The sequence below is a fragment of the Corapipo altera genome, unplaced genomic scaffold (assembly GCF_003945725.1).
Source record: "Corapipo altera isolate COAL_440 unplaced genomic scaffold, ASM394572v1 151, whole genome shotgun sequence".
Lineage (NCBI taxonomy): Eukaryota > Metazoa > Chordata > Aves > Passeriformes > Pipridae > Corapipo > Corapipo altera.
The window spans coordinates 152,019-164,254 of NW_020884976.1; the positions used below are offsets into that span (position 1 = coordinate 152,019).

Here is a 12,236-nt window from a genome sequence, read left to right on the forward strand (position 1 = left end):
GGGGGGGCGGGCCGGGACCGGGGCCGGGGCCGCCCAATGGCAGCGGGGGCCCCGCACGGCCCCGCCGGCGCCCGCTCAAAACGCGCGGGGCAGCGGCGACGCAGAGCAGCGCCCGGCTCCGCGCCCCGCCGGCCACCGCCTCGACGCCATGAAGACCTTCTTCACCATCGAGATCAAGGATGGGCGGGTGCAGCCCCTCACGCCCCGCATCACGGCCGCCCCCAGCAGCCAGCGGGCAGGTGGGCACTGATGGGGTATGGGGCGAGCAGGACAGGTCAAGTGGGCAGCTGGCATGTGCCGGGAGGCTAGACACTGTAGGAGTGATGGGCATGGTGGGTGTCACTCAGGGAGGTGGGACTGGGAAAGGTGGGCGTCTGTCAGGAAAGTGGGTACCACAGTGGAATGGGTGCCAGCAGGGCCGTAAGCACTGCGGGACCATGCTCCCGATGGGACTATGTGCACAGCTTGGCAGTGGTGGACAGCCAGGCACTGAAGGATGGTGGGCACTAATGGGCAGGTGAAGGCACAGGTGAAGGCAGGCGGGCAGTGCTAGGCCAGGCTGGTGCTGATGGGCAGCAGCAGCTGCTGACAGCCCAGAGGCTGAATGCGGGTGTTGCCAGAAGATCAGAGCTTGCCTGGCAGCCGTCACCCCTTGGCAGGGACACTCGGCCTGCTCAGGGCATCTCAGTCCAGAGAGACCACCTGGTCCTGCAGCCTGTCCCCAGCCCTACTGTCCTGATATGTCTGTGCTCGGGCTCATTCCCAAATCCCTACCCTGCCCCCACAGCCCTGCCCCATCCTCTGTCCCCACTGAACTGCTGGCTCAGGGGAGCCCACACTGTCCTGGTGTGTCCTGTTCCACTGCTGTGCTGTGTTTGCTCCAGCCCTGCCCCAACCCTGCCTGCCTGCAGACGTGGCTGACTTGGGATGCTCCTGTGGCCATCCAGGGGGTCTTGGATCCAGCTGGAGCACTGTGGAAAGTGCCCTTCCTTGGGAGGAGGATAAGCGAGGGTGGTGAGGGGGGCCTGGCTTTCCCATCCCTTGCCTGTCCCCAGAGCCCTTTCCCTGTGCCAGAGCTTGGTGCTTGCTGTCAGGGCAGGATGCGTGGGGCAGTGGGGCTGCCCAGCTGGAGCCAATCCCCAGCCATGGAGCTGAGCCTGCCAGGCTGGGGCAGACCCCACATGCTTCTTCCTCCCCTTGCAGAGGTGACCCTGGGGCTGCGGAGCACCCCCATCCGCATCACCACCATCCCCAGCAGTGTCAGCAGTATCTGCAACATCAGCAGTGTCAGCAGCAATGTCACCAAGGTAAGTGCCCAGGGGGCCTTGGTGCTGCGGGGCCATGTTCCACCTGGGCATCACCTGACAGCTCTGGGGCTTGGACTGGGGACCAGGGACCAGCAGGGTGGCAGCATGTTCTTGGGGCTCCGGCTGATTTTGATTGGTGCTTTTGTTTTGTTTTGATTGGGTTTTTTTTTCCATCAAGAGACCCTTGGCTTTGTGTGTGGTTACACAGCCCCACATGAGTCTCCTGCACTCTGGACTGTGCCACCGTGTACCCACAGTTGGGGAGGGGGAGCGAAGTGAGCTGGGAGTCTTTTTTGGATCTCCGTCTGGTTTAAACACCTTTAAGGGTGGCAGCAACTCAGGGAAAAACCCATTGCCGCCCACTCCTGGTTTTCCTCCTGGGGATGGACCTTGGCCATGGCACTGGGGAACCTGCCTTGGGGTGGGGCTCCCTGAAGACCTCTAACCTACCCTGGAGCTGTGAGCTGGGGTCTTGCTTGCTCCCACTCCGCAATCCTGAGTGGAGAGTGGCGTGGCAGTCCCAGCCCACCTGGCCCAGGAGGGATTCTTGGGTGTGACTAGAAAAAAACCTGAAAAAACAACCAGTTTTTTCAGTGTTTTGGAGGGAGAGTGGGCTGCGGCCACTCTGGGGCTGGGTGCACACAGGAGGCAGCCGTGCGTGCAGCCCTTCAAGTGCTTTTGTCTGCTCCTGCCCATCTAGGGTAATGTGAGGCACCCACGCGCCGCCTTGGCAGGAGCTGAGATGTCAAACACAGCTCTGCCTCACTCACGGCCCCGCGCGTGCCTGGCTGCCTCTGCAGGAACAGCGCTGCCAGTGGCCCATGGTACTGCCAGTGGCCTATGGCACGCTGGTGGCTGTGGCACCACTGGCTCACCCCATCCTCAGCTCAGTCCTCCTCAGCATGAGGCAGGCAGTGCCCACAGCCTTGCAGGGTTGCCCTCAGGTGCTGCCCACACCTGCCGGCAGGTCCTACCTGTGGGCAGCTCACTGCCTGCAGCGGGGTCACTTCCCCATGCTAATGCGCTTGGGCGGACTTGGCCTGAGCACCTGTCAGCTCTCATTAAGGTATTAGTGGGGCTGCCTGGAGGAGTGGGGGGCCTGAGACCCATCAGCTGCTTGGCGGGAGATGCAGCCGCCAGGTGTGCTCCCAGTGGGCAGAGAGGAGGATGAGGAGGAGGAGAAGGCAGCAGTGCTGGCAGCCCTGCCAGGTAGGGCTCGGTTGGAGGGACCAGCGGGCTGCAGGGACCTGGGGACAGTAGCCACTGCAGTGTGTCCTCTCGCTGGTGGGGTGCTGCTTATGCCCATCATGCAGGGACCCCCGATGGCGCAGGCATTAGGCAACATGGGGGTATGGAGACCTCTAAAAATCCTGGCTGTGGCTGAGGGCCTTGCATCAGTGCCAGTCTGGGGCGGGAGGTGTCGGTGTGCTGTGGGTAATGCTGGCTCAAAGTGGGAGGGCACTCAGACGAAAGGGCACAGCAGTGGTTGGCCCTGTCACTCATCCAGCACAGCAGTGGTTGGGACTGGTTCCCCCTGCTGTGTCCCACAGCCTCCAGGCTGGTATCTGGCCCTGGCAGCCACCAGGGCAGGGGGGCCACTTGCAGAGCTCCCTTTGCCAAGCCACCTGGTCCCAAAGCCGGACACACTGTCAAGTGTGTCGCCTGGCTCAGCGCCCCTGTGCGGGACCCCCGGCTGCTGGGACCAGAATAGCCCACAGGCAGGGAGTAGGCTGGCCTCCAGCTGGGGGGGTGCCTTGCGCCCCTATAAAGGGCAACAGGCAGCTGAGCGAGGCTCACTGCAGTGCCTGCACCACTACCATGCTGGGGGTCAGCTTGGAGGGGCTGGCACAGGCCGGGACGGCCAAGCTGGCTGAGCTGCGTCGGGAACTGGCAGCGTTCCGGGGGGTGGCAGAGGGGCAGCTGCAGTGGGCGCTGCAGTGGGTGCAGGCGTTGGTGCAGGCACTGCAGACACTGGAGCAGGAGCACCTGGAGCTGCGGGCAGAGCTGGGGCGCCTGGGCCGCTGCCTTGACCTGCTGGCACCAGGGCTGCAGGAGCCCCCTGGGGAGGACATCAGCACCCTCTTTCTGGAAGCACAGGACCCTTGCGCCCACTTTGAGGGCACCGAGGAGCCCAGCGGCCCTGTGGCCCATCCACCCACTTTCTCCAGCACGCGCCAACAATCGGCCCTGCACCTCTCCCGGACCAACAGCAGCGTGAGTGTGGGCAGCCCTGCCCCACGGCAAGGGGTGGGAGGGGGCACCGGCCCCTGGGGCTCCTAGGGGTGTCTGGAGCCCAGGCACGAGATGGAACTGTGGCTGTGGTGCTCAGGGACATGGCACCATGAGGATCTACCACCCCTAGGGCTCACTGTGGCACGGCTGCAGCGCCTGCATTGCTGGTGTGCTGGGCGGGAGGCCACAGGCAGCTGTCCTGCCCCTGCTGCAGTTCCTGGCACAGGTGGTGGCATGGGTGCATGTGGCCAGTGTCAGCTCCTGCCGATGGCTTTGCCATGGGCCAGGTGCGGGGCTGCAGGATGCAGGATTGAGCCAGGTGTTTGCATGTCTGCTCCAGGCCAATTCCAGCATCCCTGCTGCCTCTGTGCCCTATTCCGGGCCTGGCCCGCTGCCTGCTGTGCATTGCTGGGGGGTCAGGCTGAAAGGGACTTGGCGTCCTGGCTGTGTTCAGGCAGGGGCCCAGCTGGCCTGGATCCTGGCAGGGATACAGGGGAGGCTCTTGATCTCTTGCACAAGCTCTTCTCTCCACTAAGTCCTTTAATTCCATGGAAATCCCTTGTGCTGCTAACAGCACACACTGGCCTTACCAGCACCTTGCCTGCTGCTGGGCACCAGGCACTGCCCAGCCTGTAGCCCCAGGCAGCCCCTGCCTGCTTGGGGGCCCAGCCACCTCCTGACAGGGAACAGGGAGTATCTGGAGATATTTTGGCAGCCAGACTGGGAGGAGATCAGGGACTGCTGGGCCCTCCAGGGGCAGTGAGTGCCACAGGGGGATGGCGTGACGCCCTGCCTGCCTTGGGCACTGCAGATGCCTGCGGTGTCCCACCAGCTGAGAGCTCTTATGCCACATGTGGCACATCCTCTCCAGAGTCCTCACTGCCTGTGGCACTGAGCAGGTGTTAGGGTGGTGGGGGCCTGGACCCTGAGCAGCGGTAGTGAGGTGGCTGAGCTGGCAGGGGCTCAGCTGCACCGTGCTGTCCTTGCAGATGGAGCCGGAAGTGGTGGAGCAGCCCCAGGTTCTGAGGCTGGAGCCAGAGCTGCCCAACGGCATGGAGAAGGTGCAAGTGAGGGAGGTAGAGAGAAGGAGCAAGCTGAATGTCGAGGAGCTGAGCAGGATTGAAGATGAGGATGTTCTGGATAAGATGGTACCTCTGCCTCTGGCTCGAGCTCCTGGGGGAAAGTAAAGGGACCCTAAGCTGATGGCAAAGGAGTGATGTTGACCTCTCCCTCCTGCAGCTGGATCGGACAACAGACTTTGAGGAGCGACGGCTGATCCGAAATGCCATGCGAGAGCTGCGCCAGCGCAAGCGAGGTACTTGGGGAACAGTGACTCCCACTGGGATTGGAGCAGTGGCAGAGGCAGTGTGGAGTGCTAGAGTGGGGCTGTCCAGCCACAGGGAAGCTGGAGGCTGCGTGCTGGGTCCTCTCTTGCCCCCCAGGCTGTGCCAGGCTGAAGACATCATACTTCCCATGAACCAGTTGTGGGACAACAGCAGCCATAGGGACCGCTGGTGTGGTGTGGATTGTGTCCACCACCCTACTTCTCACTGCTGATGCTGTCTCCCAACTCTGTTTGCAGACCAGCGGGAGAAGGAGCGAGACCAGCGGCTGCAGGAGGCTAGGAGCCAGGCTATGGCAGGAAGGGCTGGCCACGCCACCGAGACCACCACCACGCAGAGCACTCAGTCAGCTGACGGCTCAGCGCGCAGCACCGTCACCAAGACTGAGCGTCTCGTCCAGTCTAGTACGGGCCAGGCTGGGGGGCAGTGGGCTCACTGACCAGTGTGCTGGCCCTTCAGTGGCCATGCAGAATCCTTCCCAGTGCTCTACCACCACAGCTCCTCGGTCACTCGCTGTTTGTCCTGGGTCTGGCCTGACTGTTCTGGGAGCAGCACTGTAGTGCAGGGCTGTTTCTGGCTTGCTCAGAGCTTGCCTGGGGGTCATTAATGGATCTGCTCTGGTGACGTTCCACCTGATCCCCACTCTCTTGGGGTAGCAGGGCCTTGTCTACGTCTTCGGCCTGTCTCCTGTCCCCTACACCCCGGTTCTCCCAGTCCCTAGGTGGCTCAAGCCTAGTGGCTGCAGGGGTTGAGGGATGCCCCAGCTCTCTGCTGCTTTGCGCTGTCCTCTTTGCTCTGCCTGGGGGGCACGTGCCCTCTGTCCTCCCTCTGCCTGCCATGCCTCTACCACCTGGGACTTCTACCCATTGCACTGCATGGGTGTGAAGGTGCTTGACAGCAGCGGGTGTCTGTGGGTGCTGCTGCTCCCAGCCCAGCTGTTCCTGTTGCCTTGTCTCTGCAGGTGATGGCACCAAGACCTCCCGTACCACAACCATGGAGTCGAGTTATGTGAAGAGATCGGACAGTAAGAGCTTTCCCTGCCCTTTCCCTGCAGCATTGTCAGAGTATAACTCTGGGGTATCACTGCCCTGGGGCAGGCCAAGTCCCACCTGCCTCAGCTCCTGCCCAGGGCCTCTTTTCTTCCTCTCTCTCTGCAGGTGGCAACAGCACATTTGTTCAAACCAAATCATCCTACAGCTCCTCGTCCAAGAAGACCGGCAGGTGAGTGGTGGCGTCTGCAGGGACAGGCCCATCATCTGTCACTCATCTGCTTGGGGTGTCCCTGTGCGAGGGTGTCCCCAAAGCCTCCTCGTCCTTGGGGTATACTCACTATGTTCAGAGGTCCTCATGGGTCCTTCCATGGGCACAAAGATGTCTGCCAGCTGGGGACCTTAAGCCACTCTCTTCTGTCCTAGAGACATGGAGGATTCTGAAGTGCCAGGGCTGGCAATGGGCTGAGGCCACTGCCTGCCCTTCCCTGGGCCACCTGGAGCCCCTTTCACATTGTTCGTCTCTCTCCCAGCGTCTTCGACCGTGAAGATGAGAGTGCCTCCAGGCAGAGCAGCCTGGCTGCACTGGAGCGGCGTCAGGCAGAGAAGAAGAAGGAGCTAATGAAGGCTCAGAGCCTGCCCAAGACCTCAACCTCACAGGCACGCAAGGCCATGATGGAGAAGCTGCAGAAGGAAGGCGGGAGGTGAGGCTGGGCCTGGGGCAGGCTGGCTGGGGCAGTGAACACTGTGCAGTTAACACCCCACATCTAACACCCATGGATAACACCCCGTGTCTCCTGCCATAGCTCACCAAACCCCGCAGCATCACAGACCAGTGTGCAGCGCTCCTCCAGCTTCGGCGTGCCCAATGCCAGCAGTATCAAGCAGATGTTGCTGGACTGGTGCAGAGCCAAGACCCGGGGCTACGAGGTGGGTGCCACCTCCTCTTCCCATCCCAGGGCCGGTCACTCTGTCCCTTGATAACTCTCTTGCCTTCTCAGCATGTGGACATCCAGAACTTCTCGTCCAGCTGGAGTGATGGCATGGCCTTCTGTGCCTTGGTCCACAACTTCTTCCCTGATGCGTTTGACTACAGTAAGCTGACACCCCAGAACCGCCGCCACAACTTTGAGGTGGCCTTCTCTTCTGCAGAGTATGTACCTCTCATGCCATCATATGAGCTTGGGGTGGCTTGGGGCAGCCTCTTCTGCTCGCTGCTGGGGTGAGGGGGGACACAGGGGTGATGGTGCTGGAGGTGGGTGCCCATATGTGTCACTCCCCCCATGTCATGCAACAAGGTTGGGTGCTGGGTGGGAAAGCAGCAGCTGCCTGGGCAGAGTCACGAGAGGCCAGTGCAGCCCAGTCTTGTGTGGTGAGAGGGTGGGCGTGGTGGTCTGGGTTCCCAAGCACAGGGCAAGGCAGTAGATCCCAAGCCCACCTGGCTGCAGGCAGTATATCCCATCCCAAGGTGCTGGGTTTGGGACTGCAGCCTGTGGGTAGTGGGGTTTGCCCGTGCCAGGTACCTCCTTTCACAGTCATAGGGGCTCAAACACCGTTGCAGCTTCTCTAGTCTCCTCCCTTCCCCTTTTGCTTCTGATTTTCCTGGGTGCTGAGAGATGGGAGTGAGCCCAGCTGGAGGGCTGGCAGCCAGCCCCTCTCTCCTTCCTTCTGTCTCTCTCCCACCCCTCCACTCCTCTCCTTCAGTACCCTGCCCGGGGGCAGGGCCAGGGGTGGGGGTCCCATTCAGCTGGTGTCCGGGGCCATGGGGTGAGCTGGGGGCTCCCATGAGCTCCCTGGGTGCCGTGGTGCTGTTTGGTGGAGCAAGAAGGGAGCTGCGGGCCTGGCTCTTGGCACTCCTGGTAATGGATTTTTTGCCTTAATTGGGGAACCAGTGCACGGACTTGAGAGAGCCATCGTCTCTCCAGCCTGGAAGCCAGGTGGCCTCTCGTCCTTCCTCCTCCAGCTCTTGTGAGCGTCCTCTCCTGAGCTTCCTGCACCAGGGCTGTGCTGCGTGGTTCCAAGCGGAGCTGGGCAGGAGGGCTGGGCTTGCCCTGCCATCCTCCCAACAGGTCTATATAGGAGCTATATAGAGCGTCGCTCCACTCTGGAACCCGCTCCCCGAGCACCTGGCGCACCAGAACACCTCACTCCTCCTCTTCCTCCTCCTCTGTCTGTCCTTCCCTCTGAACCTCACGCCTCTCCACGCTGCTCACCTGCTGCCCCTGCCCCCTCCCCTTGCTTGTGCTCTCCAGTCTCACTGAATGGCCTTGGCACGGGGTGCCTGGAGCCTTCCTGCCCCTGCATCGCGCACCCCCAGAGCATGCCAGAGCAGAGCAGCTTCTGGGGGGATGGGAACTGCACTGATCTGTGTCTCTTGTTTTCTCTTCCTCCCCTCCCTGACTGGGCTGTGGTCACTGGCTTGCCCCTCTCTCTCCCTGCACCCAGGAAGCACGCGGACTGTCCACAGTTGCTGGACGTGGAGGACATGGTCCGGATGCGCGAGCCAGATTGGAAGTGTGTGTACACATACATTCAGGAATTCTATCGCTGCCTGGTCCAGAAGGGGCTGGTAAAAACCAAAAAGTCGTAGCCCATTGTCACCCCCCCCAAGGACCAATGGTGAGAACCTTCCCCTCCAAGTATCTGCCTGTGCCCCACCACCACCAGGGCTCAGCTGGGAAGCAGCTGCCGCGGCTGGGGACAAGGCTGGGGGATGCCACTGGGCAAGGGGCAAGTCCCGGTGGTGCCAGGCAGGGCCCCACTGCAGCCAGGAGATGGGCAGAGGCAGACTGTCCTTGGGCCTTCTGGAATAGCACCCATGGGGGTTTGGGCAGTGGGGACTGTCATGCTGTAGGGATCTTGACTCTCCAGCTCTGCGGAGGGCAATAGTGAGAACAGATCCCTCCCCCTGCCTGACCCTGATCCAAGGATGAGCTGCTGGGGACTCCGCTCTGTGCTCTGAGTGGCGCTGCCTGAATGTGGGCGACCCCCCCCCCCGGGCTGCTGCAGCATTACTGCTTGCACTTGCTGCCTCCTTTCCCTCCCCAGTGTGCATATGCCCAGCCCCGAGGTGCTGCCTGCTCATATATGGGCAGGAGCAGGAGTCTGGAAAGTGTGACTCAAGGCTCAGGTCCTGCCTTATCCTGCAGTGTTTGTGCCTGTCTCGGAGCATCCTGTCTGGTGCTAGAGCCATGGCTCCCCTGGCTCTGCACAGCACTGGCACACCGGAGCCCAAACAATGGCTTTATAAGGGCAGAGCTGCTCTCTATGTGCTGCCATTACTCCGCCATCACCCCCGGAGCCAGGCAGGGGCTTTTCCAAGGGCCTGAGTGGGGCCCCCCATCCCCACAGTGGCCGAATCCTGAGGTGGGACTGGTGCCAGCCAGGTCGTGGGCTCAGAGCCCACTGACCAGCATAGCAAAGGCACCATGGGAAGGCTGGGACTGTGGGGGCTGGGGTGGAGATCTCCTGGGCCCTAGTGCTCCCCAGGGGCTGGCAGCAGCTGGGGCTCTGTCCTCAGAGAGGGGGGAAGGGAGGGGGAGGGGCTGTTCTGGAGGGTCAAGGCACACCGTGGGGCTACAGCGGAGGGGGGGACAGAGATGAGGGTGTTGTGGTGGTGGGTGGTGGCGTGGGATTTGGACCCTCCTTGTGCATCCTGTCCTTGCAGCAGAGCCCTGCTGGAGGGTGGCCCAGGGCCGGAGCAGCTAAGCCAGCCATGGCAGCAGCAGGGGCTGCCAGTTCATGCCAGCTCAGCCCCCAGTGCTGGCACAGCCCTTTCCCCAGCAGCAGCCAGGGTGCTCCAGCACCATCAGTTCCCATAAGGGGACAATGCCTGGCAGGGATGCGGGGGCCTGGGCAGGGCCAGGATGGGGGTTGCAGCAGTGGCAGGGTTGCTTCCCTGCCCCCTCCCCCCTCCCGCACCTACTCCCCCAGTAGAAAGACTAGAGGATGGAGGTAGCTAGATCACCTCCACGCCCTGCCTGGTTGTCATAGTGACCCATAATCGTGTTGTCAACGGCCCTGAGCACCCAGGGAGCCCCAGTTTGGGGACAAAGCAGCCCAAGGAGCTGGATGGTGAGGACAGGGTGGGCACCCCAGCAGAGGAGCAATGGTAGAGCCCTGAGGCTGTGGGGATTGGGGCACAGCCATGGCTGATCTGCCATGGTCCCCTGAGGCTGGTAGCTGCTGGAGCAGGGTCCTGCACGGACCCCTACACCATGCTGGAGCTGGGAGAGGAGGCAGTAGGCACAGACCAGGTTGAAGTCACTGAAGCAGGGCAGTACCCACCCCAATAGTGCTGGGCCTGGGGCAGGCAGGCCTGAGCTCTAGTCTGGGGCAAAGCTGGGAGCCGGGCTGGCAGGAGGCAGAGGAGCAGGGCCAGGGCTTGAAGCAGGAGTGAGGGGCAGCTTGTGACCAAGATCCGCCCCCCATCCCTGCTTTCCCTGGACCAGCCGGTGGGGCTTGAGGCTTCAGAGATATGTGCAGGCAAGCAGGGCTCTCCCCAGGGGGCACCAGCAGCCGCTGGAGGAGAGGGGTGGGCACAGCCTGAGCAGGGTGTGACTACCACCACCAAGAGCTGGGGCAGAGAGCACCGGGGGGCAAGGGGTGCAGGCAGGTGGACAAACCCCCCAGGGCAGGCAGCCTCCAGGGCAGGCAACACATAATCTTCCCAGCGCCAGGAGCGGCAGGACCGGGGGTACCAGAGGGCAGGCAGGAGCCACGTGGGGCTGAGGGCAGCAGTGCCCAATGCCAGCAGGCCCTGGGCAGTGTGGGGTTCCATCCCAGCCCCCACGCAGGGCAGCTTGCCTGAGGCTTTCACCTCTGCAGGACGCTGGTGGACTGCGTGCCGCTGGTGGAGGTCGAAGACATGATGATCATGGGGAAGAAGCCAGACGCCAAGTGCGTCTTCACCTACGTGCAGTCCCTCTACAACCACCTGCGTCGCCACGAGTTGCGCATGCGGCAGAAAGAGTGCTAGAGCCTGCCCTGCCCACCCCCCCACTGTCCTTGCTGCCAGGGCTGCCAGTGGGCAGGGGAGCTGCCTGCCCCAGGAGGGTCTGGCAGGGCCACAGGTCTGGCACGGGGGACAGGGGGAACTCTGACACCCAGGCAGTCCCATGCCTCTGCCTTGCCAGAGCTGCCTCTGCCCCGGCCAGCTGCGGGCTGACCCCATGAGCAGGGCCAGGCAGGCACTGCTGGGGATGCTCCTGGCTTGGCTTGCCCCCTTGCGCTCCAGCCTGTAAGTTATTTGTTCTCCAGGAATTGTGTACCCTGCGGGCAGCACTCCTGTGTCCCTGGGTGGCACAGCTGCACCCTCAGGCCTGGGGCACAGTGTGGGTTAGTGGCTGAGCAGGACCGTGTAGCCCAGCCTGGCATCCCACAGGCAGCACCTGTCAGTGGTTCCCTTGGCTCCCTGTGAGGAAGCCCCTCTGTCCACCACAGGCCCTGCTTGGTGTCACCTCCCTGGGGACAGCTCCACAGCTGTGCTGACACCCTGCTTCCCACCTTCACATGCACCTGGGGCACTTCTGCACTAGGGGCTGCAGCACCTGTGGGCTGGGGAGCGGGCAGGGGTGAGAGGTCCCAGGAGAGCACAAGGCTGAAGGAGCGAGCCAGGATGGCAGCCCCTTCTCCCCTCTCCTGCTCAGGGCACCACGTGCTCAGCGCCACTCGCCCCTCCGTCACATCTCTACACCTGTAATGACACGTGTACCAACACCAGCCAGACAATAAAGGTTTACCTAGGGTGATGCCTCCGTTTCAGGTCCTTGTACCAGTGGCACAGCGCGTACTGCAGTGCCTGAGGAGCACTGGCAGTCTGGCCACTCCTGGCCTCTCTGCCTGCAGCCCCACTGCTTGCCCAGCCTGGAGGGACGCATGGTACTCCTCCACTCATTGATAATGTCTGGAACTGAGGGGCACCTTCAGTGCCCCACCCTGACCAGTGCTGTTGGTTTGCTGTGCGCCCTCCCTGCCCCCCATCACCCTCAGGCCTGGCTGTACCCTGCTTCCTTCCCTGGCTCAGGACCAGATGTCTCCACTGGGCTAGCACAGCCATGGGGCTACAGCTCAACACTGCAGGACCAGCTCATGGGCTTGTGCCCGTCCCCCTGTGCCCTGTGAGAGCAGCTCTTACCAAGCCGTGGTGGCCACCTTCATCCCTCCATTGTGCTGGGGTGGGGGGGTGGCACAGGAACAGCACAGTTCGTTCACAGGTTGGTTTGTGGCTCACCAGCAGTGGCTGTGATCCTGCCATCCTCTCCTGCCTCTGAGCAGCTCTGGGGCACCCAGCTCCCCTTGGCACAGAGCAGTGCAGGATGCACACCACCAAGCCTGCCCTGAAAAGATGACACAGTGCAGCCAAC

General features: G+C 62.5%; 1 protein-coding gene across 3 annotated transcripts in view; it reads left to right on the plus strand.

Annotated features, from left to right (window-relative positions):
• The window catches only part of SMTN (smoothelin), a 22,496-nt gene extending 10,875 nt beyond the window's left edge, over nt 1–11,621 (plus strand). Inside the window, exons 10-21 of one of the 3 annotated variants that reach the window (XM_027665481.1) lie at nt 1,204–1,307; nt 3,405–3,521; nt 4,529–4,687; nt 4,779–4,854; nt 5,122–5,286; nt 5,844–5,906; nt 6,040–6,103; nt 6,405–6,575; nt 6,678–6,801; nt 6,873–7,024; nt 8,317–8,490; nt 10,699–10,810. In XM_027665481.1, coding sequence (XP_027521282.1) covers nt 1,204–1,307; nt 3,405–3,521; nt 4,529–4,687; nt 4,779–4,854; nt 5,122–5,286; nt 5,844–5,906; nt 6,040–6,103; nt 6,405–6,575; nt 6,678–6,801; nt 6,873–7,024; nt 8,317–8,461 — 1,340 coding nt within the window. In that variant the 3' untranslated portion in view covers nt 8,462–8,490; nt 10,699–10,810. Of the gene's footprint in view, nt 1–1,203; nt 1,308–3,404; nt 3,522–4,528; nt 4,688–4,778; nt 4,855–5,121; nt 5,287–5,843; nt 5,907–6,039; nt 6,104–6,404; nt 6,576–6,677; nt 6,802–6,872; nt 7,025–8,316; nt 8,491–10,698 lie in introns of all 3 variants that reach the window. The other 2 variants (XM_027665480.1, XM_027665482.1) reach the window with 2 other exon arrangements.
• The last annotated feature ends 615 nt before the right edge of the window (nt 11,622–12,236 follow it).